The 18,735-nt window shown below is 40.8% G+C and overlaps 3 protein-coding genes across 8 annotated transcripts; 2 read left to right on the forward strand and 1 right to left on the reverse strand.

Annotated features, from left to right (window-relative positions):
* Positions 1 to 362: 362 nt before the first annotated feature.
* Positions 363 to 3,688, reverse strand: LOC108565278 (acidic leucine-rich nuclear phosphoprotein 32 family member A). Of its 4 annotated transcripts, none has more exons than XM_017924654.1 (6): positions 3,448 to 3,688; positions 2,729 to 2,907; positions 2,266 to 2,536; positions 1,428 to 1,591; positions 868 to 1,361; positions 363 to 776 (listed from the first exon to the last, which is right to left on the reverse strand). In XM_017924654.1, the coding sequence occupies exons 3-6, from the start codon at positions 2,311 to 2,313 to the stop codon at positions 721 to 723; spliced, it is 762 nt and encodes a 253-aa protein (XP_017780143.1). In that variant the 5' UTR covers positions 2,314 to 2,536; positions 2,729 to 2,907; positions 3,448 to 3,688; the 3' UTR covers positions 363 to 720. The 4 variants fall into 4 exon arrangements, with proteins under 4 accessions (XP_017780143.1, XP_017780142.1, XP_017780146.1 ...); XM_017924653.1 differs by having other exon boundaries at positions 2,266 to 2,539; XM_017924657.1 differs by lacking the exon at positions 2,729 to 2,907 and having other exon boundaries at positions 2,266 to 2,539.
* Positions 3,689 to 4,408: 720 nt separating this feature from the next.
* Positions 4,409 to 15,874, forward strand: LOC108565277 (myc box-dependent-interacting protein 1). 2 transcript variants are annotated; one of them, XM_017924651.1, is made up of 7 exons: positions 4,409 to 4,751; positions 12,198 to 12,333; positions 12,586 to 12,776; positions 13,092 to 13,557; positions 13,713 to 14,213; positions 14,327 to 14,469; positions 14,602 to 15,874. In XM_017924651.1, the coding sequence occupies exons 1-7, from the start codon at positions 4,683 to 4,685 to the stop codon at positions 14,680 to 14,682; spliced, it is 1,587 nt and encodes a 528-aa protein (XP_017780140.1). In that variant the 5' UTR covers positions 4,409 to 4,682; the 3' UTR covers positions 14,683 to 15,874. The 2 variants fall into 2 exon arrangements, with proteins under 2 accessions (XP_017780140.1, XP_017780141.1); XM_017924652.1 differs by lacking the exon at positions 13,713 to 14,213 and having other exon boundaries at positions 4,414 to 4,751.
* A 655-nt stretch (positions 15,875 to 16,529) lies between these two features.
* LOC108565279 (origin recognition complex subunit 2) lies at positions 16,530 to 18,676 on the forward strand. Of its 2 annotated transcripts, none has more exons than XM_017924659.1 (6): positions 16,530 to 16,694; positions 16,768 to 16,981; positions 17,046 to 17,189; positions 17,246 to 18,085; positions 18,156 to 18,389; positions 18,451 to 18,676. In XM_017924659.1, exons 2-6 carry the CDS (start codon positions 16,798 to 16,800, stop codon positions 18,645 to 18,647), a joined length of 1,599 nt encoding a protein of 532 aa, XP_017780148.1. In that variant the 5' UTR covers positions 16,530 to 16,694; positions 16,768 to 16,797; the 3' UTR covers positions 18,648 to 18,676. The 2 variants fall into 2 exon arrangements, with proteins under 2 accessions (XP_017780148.1, XP_017780147.1); XM_017924658.1 differs by having other exon boundaries at positions 16,772 to 16,981.
* The last annotated feature ends 59 nt before the right edge of the window (positions 18,677 to 18,735 follow it).

Raw genomic sequence — 18,735 nt, forward strand, 5'->3', positions numbered from 1 at the left:
TTGATCCAAAAATTAAATTATTAATCCATAATAATAACAATAATGCACTTGTTTTGTATCCAAATATAAATAAATATATATATATATCTAAAGGAAGAAAAGAAACAATTATTTTCTTTGTCATTCCACAGCTCAAAGGAGGATTCCATCCGACTCGTAGTCAGTTTTTGGACCCAATTTTTTTTTTCTTTCATATGTGCTAAACTTATTCAAGAAAAAAATTAAAAATAATTTTGTTTTCTTCTTCTTTTTCAATATAAATATAAAATATTACCTAAAAAATTTCTCCTCGTCCACTGCCAAATACATTTCTTTTAATTCCACTTGATCTATGCCCGTTGATGTACATATTCTTCATTAATTGTTACTTTTTGTGTGTGAGTGTGTGTGTTTGTATGTGAGTTAGTTTCCTGCTTTCATCGAGACTCAAATTATTTTCTTTTTTTTTGTGTTAAATTTATATTCATACTGTTTCATTCTTCCTCTTTTCTCCAATTGATGTTTTTTTTTATACAATTTATTTATGTTTTGTATTAATATTTAGAGTAGCACAGCCAGGTGTGTCATCTCACTTTTTGTCACCAATCATACTGAAACTAATATAGTTTTCACCATTGGTCACTTCTCCTTCGTCATCATCATCTTCTTTTTCTCCTCTTCCTCTTCCTCCTCCTCACATCGTCGTCTTATATTTATTTTCTGTTTTAATATTTGCAATCACTAATTATCGGCCGGCTCGACATCCTCCAGTTTCCGCTTCTTGCCCCTCACGTGAGCTGCAATAGAAATCAAATTGTTAATCAAATCTGTTTTTGTTGTTGTTGTTGTTGTAATGTGTTTTCCTGCGATTAATGTGAATTTGCATACCTTTAGATGGTAACTCTGCTGCTTCATCTTCCTCCTCGTCTTCGAACGACTCTTCCTCGACGGCCTCAACGTCCGATTCCTCGACGGATTCGTACTCATCCTCGTAGTCGTCCTCGTCGGACATGTCGTCCAAATTCTCAGAGTAAATGGTCCCCAGGCCTACATGACCGTAGTCGTCCTCGTCGGAGCAGCTTGCCTCCTCCTCCGATTCGTCCTCGTTGCCGTTGACCTCCTCCTCGGCCTCGCTGTCCTCCGCTTCGCGATCCTCAGCATCGAAACCGTCCAAGTACTTCAAGCTCGGAATGAGCCTGAATATCTTGTCCCTGTAGTTGTCCAGCAGATTCTGCACGTCGTTGTTGAACAGATCCAAATTCTTCAGGGACCTGAAATCCTTGAGCGGTTGCAGTGCTTCCAGGTCGCGAATTTTGTTGCCGCTCAGGTTCAAGTATGTCAGCTTGGGGCTCGTCGATAACGCGTTCAATCCATTATTGATTCTTAATAAATAAAACAAAATATGAATCAAAATGGATATTCATCTTTTAAATAGAGAAATAGTCTACCTGTTATCACTTAATTCTAGTTTCTTGAGGTTGGGAAGTTTCGGGAATCCTTTCAGAGATGTGAGCCCCACATTTATCAAACTTAAGCTCTCCAAATTGCTGAAAGCATCTGTTAAACCGATGATGGTTGTGCTTCGACAATTGTCCAGAATCAGTTCCTTTATCTGTAAACATTTTAATCAATCATCAAATTTCATTATAACCATACAATGCATCCTACTTTTCAGCTAGATAATGCATGTAGTAATTTGTTTTAAATTACTGATGACAGAAAGATGTAAATAAAAACGTGCATTTTATAAAAACTCTTCATGACACAAAAATAATATATATATATATAATAACCAATACTAGATTACAGCTTATGATGTGGAATTTTCCATTAATTTTCAGGTACTATGATTCATAGCATGTTTATAATATTGAAAAAATATGTTCAGTGTTGGAGTTAAATTACATCAACAGATTTTAAAGAAATGTTCTTCTAGATAAAAAAAAATATGGATTCGTTCTAATGTTACATTTTTCTTAAAGTTACCAAAGTTTTCTGAGCAGATATTTGCGAGTGTTAAAAGATAATTAGGTCATCATCAAAATCCACTGGTAACAAAGTGGTGATGGGGCAGAATGCATGGTGTAGGAAAATGGAAATAGTCGACGTGATTGCAATAAAGGGAGGCAAACATACATAGACGATGCGATGCACACGCACGTACACTGCAAAGTAGAGGGCAACAACTACGACGAAGATGATGATTATGATGGTGGTGGTGGTGTTGATTTGTTTTGGGGGACCACCAGAAAACGTGCAACAGTGGATGCATTATAATATACTCACATCTTTTGGCTCCTTGCCCCTTCGCTCCAGATCTATCCTCTTTTCCATATTTCCGTCTTCCCCCTTCTGCACGGCCGAAGAAATAGATTCGAAAAGAGAGACGCCGCCTTCTGCTGGTGCGTTGTGGCCCTGCGGTCAGTATTCGGTCAGTCGCTCGGAAAACTCCTCTCCTCTCTCAGCCGATGGGCGAACTCTCATATGTGCACTACGTGATCTCGATTGGAAGTGATCGTAGATGGTGGTAGTAACGTGTGCTTCTAGCTGCTTCCTGCTGCTACACACACACACATGTACACACAAAGTAGAGTATATAGAAAATGCAATGCGCGGCGCTGCAATGTCCGTCGTCGTCCGTTGAGATGTGTACACACACTGACACACGCACGCACGCAGACACAGTCGCACTCGAACCTCTCTCTCTTTCTCTCTCGCTCTTACACTTCCTTTCTGCCTACCTACATACCTTCTTCTTCTTCGCTCGCTCGCTGCTACTGCTGTTGCCGCCGCCGCCTTCGCCGCCTCCTATGGTATAGCCTCGAACCACTGCACGACTGCTACCGCGACGACACCTATCTCACACTCTCTCGTTAACTGTTTTGCCTTGTCGTCGTCGCTTCTTCCGGATTGCTTGCTCGTTCAATGCTAATTACAATAGAAAATAGCAATAATAGTTGTACGTAGACTAAGTAGACAAGAAGAAAATGAAATCAAACGCGTCGTTTTTTCTGTACATGCATTTAGTATATCGCCCCCTCCTCACTTCAACCTAGCCACTGCTAGCCACCCCACACCCCTCTTTAAACTCAATAAACACTCTCTCTCTCTCACACACTCACATAAATGTGCATGTATTTGTATATTAGATGTTTATGTATACGTAAACACAGAGGTATGCATGCGTATAATGTATAGGCAATATGCTAACATCGGTGTATGTGTGTGTGACAGTCATCGATTAGCGGCCGAGGAGTGAGCGAGAAAGAGAGAGAGAGATAGGACGATGGGGCGAAGTTCAATGGTTCGCTAGAGGGGTACTCACAATAACAGTGGACGACGGCGGCGACAACTTTGGCGCGAAATACACACCTGCGCGCGTTTCGTCCCACAAAAAGATGAACGAGGACGAAAAAATTTGAAAAGGAAAAGAAAGAAAGAAAGAAAAAAAAAACAAAATGGTCTTACCAATCGCTACTGCTTCTGAACGAACAACACTAATTTCGAATCGAAAATATCTCTCGCTCTCATCACGCGAATTACGATGTTGTGCAACGTCTTTCTCGCTTGCTGCTGCTAATGTTGTTATTGTTGTTGTTGTTTCACCGTTGTATTGTTTGAGCGGTCGAATTGATTTCACTTATTGTGTTTCTCTGGTGTACTGCTTGCGCTGATGATGATGATGATGATCATGCGACACGCACGCCAAAGACGCCACAGCGGGAAAACACAAAAAACAACACACACACGACATATGCACGTACACGCTAGAAACAAAACTCTCGCGCTCTTCTTCGCGCCCCATTGACAACTCACTTATTTCCGGTTTACTTCAACTATAATCATTATTTTACTCACCAATTAGCGCACCTTCGATCACTATTTAAACACAATTTGCATTATTTCGTGCGATGATCCGTTAATTATTATTTATTGCAACTTGAAAACATCAAACAATTAAACCTTACGCTTTTTAGCAAACTTGAAGAAAAATAATACACAACATCGTAGACTCATTTGTTTTTAATCGAATACGGCAACTTTGAAAAAAGAAATTATTTGTTGTTGTTTAATTAATGAAAATGCAACGAACTGTACCTGCATCCATTTCGCGCACAATAAAGTGCTTACAATGTTTACGAATTTGAAATTATTCTGTGTATATGGTAATTGTTTTTTTTACTTCTCTTGCAAAGACTCATTATAGATTAAATAATGTTCCGCGATTCGTGTTCATTCAGATTTAAATATTTCGTACAATTCAATTAGCATATATGAATGATATGCGAGTAGAAAATTTATCGATGCACGTGCGGTTGCATATCTGGAATGTGTCATTTCTAATTGGTTCGGTTGTGCGGCGAGAGATGTCTCTTGCTGACAGGTGCAATCGGTCGGTGCACTTGGTGCGGCGTTGTTCTGATGCCAAGAAGAGGAGGGTGTCCGTGCTGCGTCGTCGGAATCCGGCCCGGCGATGCTCAGTTGGTTGAGTGAGCTCGGTCAGTGTTGAGGCGTATTTCTCTGGTGCTGCTGCTGCTGCTCTTGGGAAGTTCCAGGACTTCGTGCGTGCAGCCGTGTGCATATATACACACAAACACACGAGTAAAAGAGAGCGAGATAGTAAAAGAGGAGGAAGAGGATCGTCAGTGTTATTAAAGTGCGAAACTGTTGTTAACATTTCTTCCCTAAACGAAGCAGCAGGCATGGCGGAGAGTAGAAGTTCTTTGCTGGCCAAGTCCGTGCAGAAGCACGCAGGAAGAGCGAAAGAAAAGGTCAGTGACTTTTTCCCATTCCATCGCAATTACTAAATAAATAAATAAATAAATAACCGAGCGCATAGATGATAAAATGTGTAAATATACAGTCAACCCCCCCTGTAATTTGTTGCTGCTGCTGCCTCCAGCTGGACTCGACCTCTCCGTTCTGAGGGTGCGTCTTTTAGGGGTTATGTTCGTTTGTTTTTGTTATGCTTTTGTTTCTTTTCGAAATTGTCATTTGTGACGAGGGGTCGTCTGCATCCCTCCGGTCCCGTTCCTTAAATAGTGCGCGGAAAAAGAAAAGAAAGGAACGGGTTTCGAAAGACATGGGCAGAAACGACGGACACACCGTGTGTCTGCCTATAAATGGTCACACGAAAAGCCTCCTCTGCAGCACAGGCTCGATCGCCGCAGCCTACATACAAAATTTAAATATCCGAGTTGGCCAATGGGATTCCAATTGGAGAAATAAAAAAATAAAATATGTAGCTATGACAACGACGTTTCTCTTGGTTACCAGACTAGACGATAAGCTGCGTGTGTCCGCGCGAGATGAAAAGAGATAGATATTAATTGGTACGCCAACACAGGAACACGCATTAACAAATGATGATAATTCTCTACTTTGATGCACACGATCATTCATAAATAGGAAGAAGAAGAAGAAGTCGTGGGAAATCTCGTACCATTACGCGGCGCTACGCTTATGTAACGAGCGCGAAACAATTGCGCGTTTCTCGGAGCGTCAGGTGCTCTTTTTTTTGCCACCTTGATTTTGCGCGACGAAAGGGAGGAAAAAAAAACGCGCGTCGTCGATTCTTCGGGGGGAATGTCCGGAATGTCTTAGGGCCGTTGCGTGCAGCCAGCCCCCTTGGCAACAGGTGTTCCCATTCGGCCGGATCGGAGTACCGAATTCGGTCGTTCATATTCAAGTTTGCACAGTTGGTCAGTTCGGAAAAGAAAAAAACATTTTGCCAACTATTTAAATTGAAACAAATTTCCCGGATCGCAGCGAGCAGCCACCTGCAAATAAACGAAATCCCCCGAGGTTCCGAAAATAGGCCTAATACGTCCACACAAACACATCATATATATATCTATATATTCGCTTTATTATTACGTCGGTTTATAAATAATTTTAATGGTTCTGATACACACACACACTCATATAGACAAAGTTACGCCTCCAGGAATAAACTGGTTGCGGTCATTAACGCGTTCGCAATGCTCTGCACCCAAAAATAACAACAACATAAAAAGGAGAAGCGCGACATCTCTTCGATCAATATCACTCACTCCCCTATTATTATTTCTTATTGTTGGTATCTGCAACATGACAAGAGAAGACATACTTTATTCCGATGTTTGTCTCGTATTTATTAATCATTAGGAATGTGTCGTGTCTTGCCAAAAGTTGGAGGCGTTGAGACTCCATCGTTGCCGCCGCCGTCTACATACGTCTTACGTACGTGTGCTATTCATCAGCAAACCTAAATGTATCGGTCAGATCGAGCGTGGAAGAGTAATTTGCGAATTGAAATATCAGAAACAAGAGAGAGAGAGAGAGAGAGAGCGCGTGGGTGCGCCTTCCTCCACCGGCGACTTGATAAATAATAATCATTGTTTCAAGAAATGTCCGTTTTTTCTCTTTCTCTCTCTTGTCAAACAATAATAATAATAATAAACGGACATTCCTCAAGCAAACAGGTTATAAACTTGTACAGGTGCAAGTTAGAACGGGCGACAAAAAGATAATGAGCATTTGAAGATAATACATGAGAAATTGAATAGAGATGATGATGATGACGGTGAAAGAGAGAAGCGCTCCGAAAAGGGACGATGATGATGCATTGTTATGTAAATGCAACGAATGGAATCCGCACCGAATGGAATGTTGTAAATGCGAAAGAGATGCTGAGCTCCGACGATGCTGCTGTCTGATGTGATGATGGTAGTAGAAATATTCGACACACTTTCTCACGAAAGTAGGAAAATGCTTTCCAATTGCTCTCCTCCTTTTCTTCCTCATCATCAACATCATCTTCTTCAACATCAACAACATTTCTCTCTCTCTCTCTCTGTTTCTCCTATTGGTTCTTGCATCGAGGACTGGACTTACATACTTGATTCAAACACATTCATATAACTGGACTGTTGTTGGTCGTCCTTCCCTTTCTCGCGTTTTGCCGCACCTCTTCTCTCTCTCTCTCTCTCTCTCCATCGTCGAACAAGGTCCATCGAAATAACACAAATTCTGCGCTCCACCACGATCCACGCTTAATTAACACGACAATTAACCAAGTTCAATGTGCAACTTTTCTTCAATTCGCTCAACTTTACAGGATCACCCAACAAATTGTATTTGCTCGTTTCATTTATACAGAAATATCATTTACTCTTGTAAATGTAAAGTGAGTTTTAAGTTTGCTTTAGGAAGTAGTTGTCAATATCGTAAAAGCACACATATTGATAGTTTACGGAGAAAGTTACATCTAATTAGAAAACTATTCGATTTCCCCGATGCATCATGCACCATTAACAGCATTCAAATTTAAGAGAAAACTAAGATTAATCATTATGCAATTAACATTGAGACGTAACCTATTAAAGTTTACTATTTGATCGTAATCAATGGAGAATTTCGTATTATGTTATCTCATCGTTACGATTTGCGATTGCGATTACAGCTTTAAAATAATAATTTACAAACAAAAAAAAATACGTTATCTCTTGAAAGAAGAAGAAAAAACTCTCATTGTATGCTCAAAGCGATGCCGATAGTGCGTAATATGGATGAATGTAGAGGAGGAGGGGAAGGAGGAGGAGTGGGAAGGCCGAAATAGCTTAATTGCCTTAATTAAATCTAAATACCTTTGCAATCAAAGGCGAAACATGTGAGCAAAGAAACGCGTATTCGTTACGAGTTCGCGTCACGTTCCCAAGGATACTCGAATATTATAATTTTTTTGTTTTTTTTTCTCTTTTCGTTTGTTTTACCGTTTCCATGTGCAACAGTGCAATTGTATATGCGAACGCGCGGGATCCGATCGATACTTTGAAGATATATTCTATGGGCTTTGAGCAGAAATGCATTATTCTAACTGTGAAATGCGCACAAATATCACAAACACACACATAGACTCGATGCAAGAACAGTTAGGATTGGCGGTGTTCGATTTTCTCGATTTACTCGAACGCGCGATCAGGATTTTCCCATATATACACACACAGAAATATGTGTAAAACCCCGCACTTTCGCGCCGATCTGAAAAACGATAAGTTGTCGTCGTCGTCGTCGACGGTCGCTGCTTTAGCTCTTAAGATCACTTTCCATTCCTAAACCGCCTACAGATGAAACGATCGCAGCAATTTCACGATCAAACTAACTTCACCATCTTCGGATTAAAACTGATTTCTAAGCAATGACGAAAACGGAGTCACTTTCAACATTTGTTTTACAATCAATCAAAGATGGCCGTATTAATTATTCCATCCATTGTAGACTTGATGTCGCACGCATTTAATGTATGGATATTATTATTTTTATTATTGTTGTTGTTATATGAAAGTGCGGTAACGGGTTCGCTCGTTTTCGTTATTTATTGTTTGTTTTTCGTTTCGTAAGTACGTAAGAGCGGTGCGCACACCTGATATCACGTGATCCGGAATTTGCATAAGCGTTTGTTGCGTGATAATTGAATTGGTATCGTTAACCGGTAGTTATTAAACGACTACCGCGCGCTACCACTAATTCGACAAGCAAACTTTCTGGTAATCCAATATATATATCTGGTAATATATATAAATAACAGTTAATTCAATTGAGAAGTCACGCGCGACGCACGAGCGTACTGGGAACGACGCACAGGACAGGACAGGAAGTGGTGCAGCAGGGCAGGGCGGTAAAAAGACGAAGACGAATTAATAAGTAGAATAAACAGATGATGGTCGTGCATATATTGAAATTCGAAAGTACAGTCTGGTATAGATAGTCATCATTCAGACAACGATTATTAATGATAATAATGGTAGTAGTAGTACTTCTTTAGAATTGAATCTTCTCTCCGTCCGTCCGTTCGCATTATGTAAATTGTTTTCATTCACTCACTCACTCGCTAATGGACGAGTTTCGAGTTGTTAGTGATGGAAACGTCTGCACGGTTCTTATATACAGACACATTATTCGCATTGTAACAGGGGGGAGTTAGTTGGGCGGTGTGAGGTGGGCTTTCGGTCCTTGGATTTAGCGCAAATGCCACGCCATTAGTGCATTATCACGAAGCGTTATGCAACGCACGAAACGACCGCGCTTCTCTTTCATTCTAACATGCAGAAGAGAAAATAAAAACACTACAGCTCACCTCTTCTACCTACTCCGCATTCCACGAATACCGAATAACCGAAACATATGTAATAATAATAATGGGAAGCAAATATCATGTGTATTGTGACGTTCACTAAATCCAATATGGCTCCGTTACATATGGCGCCTCAATATGACGTCGCAAACTAAATTTAATGGCGCAAATTAAAATTCGGTAAAGACATTTTTAATTCTTCTTCTCATTTACTTTTTGTTTCGCGTTCATCATATATATTTATAAATGTGGACAACGGCGAAAACTACATAATAATGATGATGATGATCGTGTTGTTACGTGGCTCGTGCACATATTTATGTATGATGCTATTAAAGTTCGCGTAAGATTTATAATTTTGTAATGACACATACAACTGATGTATGATGACTTGCAAACGATCCGAACATGAGCCTTCTGTTACCAAGACATTTGTTTACAAAACAATTACAACTATGGACGTCCGTGTGGGTTGCAATTAAAGGTGGTTTGATTTTGATATGTAATTTTTATATGATCCAAGACGCACGTATCGCCGTAGTAGTACTACTACTATTCGAATCAAGCAAGTCAAGTGCAAGTTCAAGTTCGCCTCTCCTCGTCTCCAACGCCATCCAACGTTTCTGTACAAGCGACACAGAAAGTCTGCGTCTGACCCCGATTTTTATTCATCCACCAAAAATATAAATTACAAACGAGAAACGAAAATTCATTATTCCGTGCGGTCTCTCCTCTTATTCTTCATTCTTTTTTTTTGTATCTCTCCACATTCATAGGCGTAATTAATGTTAATATTTAGCAATCGCAATCAAGATGGCCGAATTGCATATGGCGTCGCAATGAAAGCAAACGATTTCATTTGTTTAAATTAAGTATATTATAGTTTCGAGAAGTCTATAAGGAAATAGATCGTTTTTAGTGTGTGAGTGTCTGTGTTTATTTTCGGTAGATTGTGTTTATTGTTTCGTGAAAGCGTTTAGAACTAGGAAACAATTACAAAAATGTAATGAGAAATCCATCAGTCACAACTCTTTATTTTTCTTTTTCTTCTTCTTGTTCATCATCATATGTGTGTATATGTTTCCGCCGTGTGTATATTGAAATTTGCGAGAGAGAGGCGAAAAAGAGCACACGAAATATGCGTGTGTGTAATTTGAACAGAAATAGAATGTTCTCAATTACAAAATGAAGCGAGCAAAGTGGGTTGCTGATGCGAACGAGTTCTAAAAAAAAAAAAACTGGAAACAACGGAGAAATGAAAGAATCGAAGAAAAGATGCGAAGGAATGAAGGTAATTGAAAGAAGGAATAAAAAGGAGGTCAGTGAGTCGTGGAGACGTGGTGTGTGAGAGAGAGAAGAGGTTGCGGCTGCTGCGTGATATATAGAGAGTGTGAGAGAGAGAGAGAAAGAGGCATCGAAAACGGACGGTTCAGAAATGCGGGCGGGCCGTGGTTTTAATACTGCAGGTCTAATTGCCGAAACGTGCGAAATCGTAGTTAATTGTAATCATAAATGACTCGAATTTTCGAGTTTAAAGTGCAACTTTCTAGTTTTAATATTCATGAGCGAAGGCGGCGACGGCAGCGGCTGTTTTGTTGCGCAATCCGCGGAGGCGATTGAACTGCCCGGAAAATATTACAAATGTTGGTCACTTGCTGCCGCTGCTGCTGCTGCTGCTAATTTAGCTTCGTTTATTTTCGTAAATTTTTGCATCAATCTTTAGTTTCGTTGCTTCCGGGAAGAAAAACTGGAGCGTTTTGATTGGTCGAACGCTGATTCGCTTACTGTGTAGCTATGGCAATATTCAATATGGCCGAATCGTTTTTGGCAAATGCTAGTTGCGTTTATCGTGTTTGCTTTTTTTCCGTCTCCAGGAACCAATGAAAAAGTTTAACCAATAACAAAGAACTTCCTTTTTTTGTGGGGCCAATCAAAATGCTTAGATTTTCGCTTTAGCATTGTATTGTCGAATGCGATTGAATATTTAATTTCCAGGAACCAATAAAAAAAAGTTTAGCCAATAGCAAAGAACCTTTTTTTTTGTGGACCAATTTCGATTGGTTCAGGTTGTTCAGGCTTTGTCGTATTATATTGTCGTATGCGATTGAATATTTGGAATGAGAATAATATGAAAATTGCCGGGTTTTTGTCGGGTCAGTTTGGGGGATAGGATAGGATAGGATGGATGGAGAATGTCGGTGCCAAGTGGCGTTCTATTTTCACACGGTTTTCCTAACTTATTTCACGAGGATTTTATTTCCGAGCCGGGCACATCTCGAGGAAGTCTATTACAGAACGGGTCGAGCCGGGGCGAAAGACGACGATTCAACCGTCGCCTCTGCCGCCGCCTCAGCCTCAGCCTGCTTGTTTCAACTCTGCCTCCTCCTCTTTCTTCTTCTTCTACACCCCTCTCATCTATCCATTCAAACAGAAATAGCAGAAGCGAATGTATTTTTACGATTCGTAATAATAATCATAATAATAGTGGTGTAGTGACGACGATGAAAATGCGTGTGCTGCGGCGGCCGTGAGCGCGAAATCGCGTTTTGTAACATCTTCTTCATCGTTCTCGCTCACATTTTTGTGTGCGTATTTTAAAGGCACATATATACATGTTGCTGCATTACTTTTACTATTTATATCGAATTGTATTTTTAATTTCTTCCTTCTTTTAACATTAAAACGTTGTCATTGTCATCTTTCCATTAGTTGTCAAAGCCCAGACGATATATAATGAAGAAGACTAAAAATATGTTATAAATACATATCGAAGTCGCAGCAGCAGCAGCAGCAGATTAAGGTCAACCGTTGACATCCTTTATTTTTTGCCCTGCTTCAAATTATAATAAATCAATAATATCTCAGACTGTGGGGTGTTCTTGCCGTATAAAAATGAATTATTATTTATGAAATATGGGTTTGTGCAATTTCATCCGGATAGATTGTCGTCGACCGGAAACGCAATGCTAAGCGAAATTAGATAATTCTACGCTGAGGCCATCTTACGTACGAGACGGCGTTCAATTTCATTTTGTTCATCAGGAAGCAGAGAGAAGTTGGCGAAATATTGTTCATATGTTTTTTTTTTGTTTGTTTGTTGTAGATCCTGCAAAATCTTGGTAAAGTCGATCGCACCGCTGACGATATCTTCGATGACCACCTGCTGAATTTCAACAAGCAGCAGAACAATGCCAATCGTCTGCAGAAGGAGTTTAACAATTACATAAGATGCGTGCGAGGTGAGTCATTATTTTTGTTGGCGTAACTCCCTCTCACTTATTCAAATGTTCGTATATCGTTACATTATTGATACGCTGTTGAGAAAGGAAAAACGTACGAATCTGTTTTCGAGTGGGCCACCGTCGTTTTTCCTTTTGTTTCTCGTCCTGTTCTTTTCACGATTTCACGTTTCGATTGCTGCAACTTTTTCGATCTGGATTCATATACCATTTACACATTTCAATTGTCTTTTTGTTTTTCCTTCCTTGAAGCCGCCCAGCTCGCCTCCAAGCAATTCATGGAGGCCGTCAGCGAGGTGTACGAGACCGGTTGGAGCGGACACGACCTCCTCTACGTGCAGACGCAATCCGTCGATATGCTCTATCAAGACTTTTGTCACAAGCTCGGCGAGCAGGTCCTCATTCCGCTCAACACCTACCAGAACCAATTCCCAGAAATGAAAGTGAGTAAACAATATGCTGCGTTTCTTTAAATTACACTTTGCGCGCGTTATTCCATAAGTCGACAATTAATTTGTGAGAATTCAATTAAGCGTAGATTAAGAAATGACAGTTTTCTTCTCGACTTGAACGACGATTGTTGTTTTGATTGGTCGCGATGGAGACGGGTGGAGAAGGTAGAAACGACCTTGCTGGAAAAACAGTCGACGGTGATAATTGGTTTGTTACGCAACGCAGAGGTTATTGTAAAATAAACAATTCAAATCGTATGGCGATTGTCGTGTCGATTGATTTAACATTTAAAATATTGCTTTTAGAAAAAAATTGAGAAGCGCGGAAGGAAACTGGTGGACTACGATGGACAGAGGCACAACTACCAGACGCTGCAATCGGGAATGGCGAAGAAGAAGGATGAGACGAAGCTGTCGAAGGGTAGGGAACAGCTGGAGGAGGCGAAGCGAACGTACGAGGTGCTCAATTCGGAGCTGCACGACGAGATTCCCGCACTCTACGACTCGAGGATACTCTTCCTGGTTACCAATCTGCAGACGCTCTTCAACACCGAACAGATCTTCCACGCCGAAACCGCAAAGGTGTACAGCGAGCTGGAGGCGATCGTCGACAAACTGGCGACCGACAGCCAACGCGCCTCTTACTCCCTGAAAAAAACCAACGGCTCTAGCCTCCCCAGGAAACCCCCGACCGCCCACAGCAACGACATCGTCAACGCCACCTCCACCATCACCATGAACAGCATTTCGCCAATCAAGAACAACTCTCTGCGTAAGTCCACCTCCAACACCGACACCTCTTGAATCTTATCTAACAACGTCTTGCCGGTTTTTTCTTCTTTTCTTCTTCTTCTCTGTGTGTGTGCTGCGTATGCGTGTTTTTTTCGTTGTTGTTGGTTTTTTTTTGCGAGTTAATAATGTTTGCAGCCGAGGGAAGCACGAACTCGAGCGGCTCGACGACGCCCACCGCCCTAGCTACCACACCCACAAAACCGCATACACCTCCCCCGCAGGTAACTACGCCCAAAGAGCTGTTCCCGCCCCAAACGGACGCAACTTCCGCCGGCAGCGGGGACGAGCAGCACTCGGGCAGCTCTTCCCCGTCGACACCCGAACCTCCGCTTGCTCCGGCCACGCTCAAGGTCAGTCCGCCGATGGAGACGACCGTCCCCAAACCGGAAACGCATCCTCCGCGTCCCGATCCACCGAAACCGGAAGTCAACGGTAACTCGATCACGACGACGTCTCTGACGACATCGACGAACAGCACCACAACCACCACCAGCACCACCGCCGCTGCAACAACAACGACGACGCAAGTTCCGCCCTCAACCGTCACCAATGACAACGTCGTCAACGTCAACAAAGTGACGACGGAGAACGCGAACAAGGTCAGGAATGTCGAAGAACTTTACGATATTCCAGTCGGTAAGCCGCTTGCTCTTTCAGTGTTCACTAACACAACATAACAGAAGAATTCACGTCATCAAATATCAATTTCCCTATTAACCTTTATTATTGTTGTTGTTGTTTTTGAATAGGTGCAAGCACCGAAAATCTTCCACACGGTGTCCTCTATCGGGTGAAATCCACCTACAAGTACACCAGAGAGGACGTTGACGAACTTTCCTTCGACGTCGGCGAAATCATCCGAGTCATAGAGTACGACGATCCCGAAGAACAGGTAATAAATCTTCAGAACGCATAATCATAATAATAAAGCAGGAAAATTATATAATTTTCCCACAAAAAGAAGAAAACAAATACAAATTCTTTTTGAAATTGTTTTAATGATGTCGGTGATGTTTATGTCCAGGAGGAAGGTTGGCTCATGGGGCTGAAGGAGACGACGGGCGAACGAGGAATGTTCCCGGCCAACTTTACGAAACCACTGTAAATTAAACAAAGAAACAAAGATGACGAAAACCAATCAACAACAACAACAACTCGATCATCTTCATCATCCAAAGAGAGAGAATCAATCCATCCACGATCAGCAGTGTGCGTGTGTATTTTACCTCTACACGTATCTCTCTCGTATACACGCACTCACATAAATATACATATATATGTATGTATGTGTGCATATGCATAAATAATTCGAGTATTTTCAGCGATGACAAACGTCATCGACGTTTACGAAGCACTGCATATTATTTTACTCATTTGTTTATTAACACGTATAGTAGAAATAAGATGATACGAAGAGGATGGATGAGGGCGTGGCGTGTAAAGAGAGTGAGAGAGAGAGAGTGAGCGTGACATGAAACAAACGAAACCGCCCCCGTCCTCCCCTTTTCCTCTCCAACCAAGAGTCATATAAACAAAGTGCCTTAAGAAAACAAAACAAAAACGTAGAAGAGGAAAGTTACATGATTAACGAAATTTGTTGTTTCTTCAGCTGTTCTTCCATTCTTTTGCAATTGTAAATAATATACATATATAAATATATATATATATTGAATCGAATGTGCCAAACAAATCAAATCAAATAAGAAAGGAAAGAGTAAATTGAGGACGTGTGGAGGACGATAGTTTAATCTTGACGACAAAAGCTCAATCTGCATTCATACGCATCGTTGTGTCATTCTTTGTTTGTTTGTTACTATAGCAATGGAAAAATCTCCATCGTTTAGTTTTTGTTTTGAACGAACGCCGCCGCCGTTTTGTTTCTCTTTTTCAATTAATACACACACACACACACACTCACGTACACTTTCTTCTTGTATCGAATGAGAGCTAAAAGCAGTGGACCATTATCAATCACTAGACGTAATTCTTGTTTCGTTTGTTGTCCTGTAGGCAATTTGTTTTGTTTCGCCGCCGCCGTCGTCGTCTTATATTTGATCTTCTTCGTTGGTTTGTTTCTTATATATACCACTTGATATGTCTACATACATATAGTTCGCTCCATATTAATATTATTGTTTTCTCTTTTAAATATATATATTGCATATTTTATCTTACGTTATTTATATATAAATATATTATATGTGCAGTGAATATTTGCATCTATCGATCGAACATTGCAATTCGATTTTTTTTTATCATCATCTTGTTTAGAATTTATTATTATATCTTCTATTAATTTTATTTTATTAATATAATTCTTACTCTCGCTCCCGTTTCTAATCAAACTAATTTATATTATTAATTGCCATGGCAACAAGACAATCTTTTTGTATATTGTATATCGTGCATACTCTGATGTCCTCCACCCCCCTTCCCCCACCGTTCTTTAAAAGTTACTTATATTAGAAAGGAATGTTTGTTGTGTTTTGTTTTTATTTTTATTTTATTTACACTTATATATTATATATATATATATCATCTTCTTCTTCATCAATTTCTTCAATTGTCTTCCTGCCTCCTGCTCCTGTTCTACACAATAATAATTTTGTTTATTAGGTATTATTAATTAATTATTGACTTTTATTCATCGAATTGTATTGTATTGTATAGAATTATGTGCATTGAGAACATATTAACTAGTTCTAAGAGTGTTTGTTCTTGGTTATGTTTAAATAAATATAAAATATTATTTAATATTATTGAAAAAAAAACACACACGAACACACATTAATTATTATTTGCAATCAGAATAATTGTGCGATGCTGAAGTTTGAAAAATTAAAAAAAAAAATGAACATATTGAGTTGCCTAACTTGATGTGTCGATTGTAATTCAAAATAACTATGGGCGACATCTACCATCGCCCGTGCTCGTTACATTCAGCGACCGGTTCATTTGTTTGGCATCCATTTGCATCATTTCAAATATTGGACCGTTCTTTTTTCTGCATTATTCAACTGCGATAATATTGTTGATGATTACCGATCAATGTGATGTTTGTAAATTAATTGTTTTCGGTGTTACGATCCTTTCTATTGATTGCCATCTGAGTGTTCGGTGAGAATTTCGATTTTACTTTTCATTTTGAGGTTAAATTAAATTTTGAAACAAACGGATTTTGTTGTTGCACTTAGTCAGTCGCTGAGCAACAACAATTAAGATGGACGATGAGGTTTTACCGTCGTCGGTGTCGCCGAGGAAGAGTACGAGGAACAGAAAATCCACACAGAAGGGTGTCGCGTTTGAAATAGAACTGCAGAGGAAGATGGAGAAAAACCAGCAGCAGATTGATGAGGAGGATGATGATGAGTTTTCTGGTGAGGAAATTCAAATTGAAGATACAGGTATGTTACAGATTGGCAAATCGTATTATGATTAATTGTTTGCTTTCTCTTTAATTTAAATCAGTTGCGAGTAATGTTGCCTTGGCTGGAAAGGATATATACAGCTTCGATAGGGTGAAAAAGTTGGAACGTTTGGAGACGCCGAAGAAGGAGAATACTAAAAGTATTCCTAAAACCCCTCACCATCTGCGGAAAAGAATTGGAAAAGGTTAATTTGAACTTTATTCATATTGGAAATGGATTATTCATTAATTGGTTTGCCAGGTATAAAATCGAGTATTGCTGAAGATTTTTCGAGCGACGGAGGCGAAGCGTATGAGAACACGGCCAGCGACTACTCGGCGTCAGAGTCTGAAAGCTCGAATTCTGATTCATCGGAAGATGTTGATGTTGAGGATATTTCGGATGGCGGCGGAGAAACGGTGAAGGCGCCAGCAATGAAGGGGTTGGTCGCGAGGATCCAGAAAGAGTCTGGCAGCAGAACGAGTAAAAAAAGCACCAGCGAATACGTGATCAGAACGGAGGAGTATTTCAGCAATAACGCGACGAAGAAGTCGACCACCTCGAATCACACTCTATCGAAGCTAAAGACTCCGCGTTTGAATCAGGAGGAGTTGCAGAGGCTATTGAAGAAGACGGCGGTGAGCGAGGAGCATCGAAGTTCGATTTGTAACTTCGGCGAGGAGTGCAAGGACAACTTCAACAGGTGGATTTGTCTTTTGCACGAGAACTTCAATCTCCTGTTTTACGGCTTGGGCTCGAAGAGGAACGTGCTGCACGAGTTCCACGAGCTTGTGCTGAAGGATCAGCCGGTGTTGGTGGTGAACGGATTCTTTCCCAGCCTGACACTCAAAGACATCCTCGACGCCATCACGCACGACATGCTGCAGATGCAGGGCGAAAGTTTCGCGAACGTCTTCAGCAATTGCGAGGCGATCGTCGACGCGTTTGCCGAAATCCCCGATCAGCATCTGTACCTCCTGGTGCACAACATCGACGGTGACATGTTGCGGAATCACAAGGCGCAGGCTGCTCTGGCGATGCTCGCCTCCGCCAGGAACATCCATCTGGTCGCCTCTATAGATCACATCAACGCACCTCTAGGTGAGTGAGATTTTCATTTAAAAAACTAACAAAGCAAATATATTGTATATTTATTTTTGCACACAAACAGTGTGGGATCACAACAAGCTGAGTAAATTCAATTTCGTGTGGTGGGATTGCACCTCGTTCCTGCCCTACACCGATGAGACGTCTTTCGAAAGTTCAATGATGGTGCAGAGAACAGGAAATCTTGCGCTCTCATCCCTTCGGAACGTATTCCTCTCGTTGACGTCGAACGCGAAGGGCATCTACAAGCTCATCCTCAAATACCAGCTAGATCACAACACCAGCCAGTATTATCAAGGTAGGATTTTATTTAACCACTTACACGATGCTTATTGTTGTCGCCAAATGCTTCGAAACAGGTCTGCTGTTCAAAGATCTGTATTGGTCGTGTCGCGAGGCCTTCCTCGTCAGTTCCGATCTGGTGCTGAGGGCTCAGCTGACCGAATTCGTGGACCATAAGATGGTGAAGCTGAAACGATCCGCGGACGGCGCCGAGTACCTCATCATCCCCATAGCCACGAATCTTCTCCAGCAGTTTTCCAACGAGCAAACATGATACGAGCAAATAAACTTATTATTTTTTCATAATTCGAATCCCCCCACTCAGACTATTCATTTTACCAGCGCAATCGATACGGCCTTGT

Source organism: Nicrophorus vespilloides, unplaced genomic scaffold (genome assembly GCF_001412225.1).
Source record: "Nicrophorus vespilloides isolate i.1.1-1 unplaced genomic scaffold, Nicve_v1.0, whole genome shotgun sequence".
NCBI classification, from domain to species: Eukaryota; Metazoa; Arthropoda; class Insecta; order Coleoptera; family Silphidae; genus Nicrophorus; species Nicrophorus vespilloides.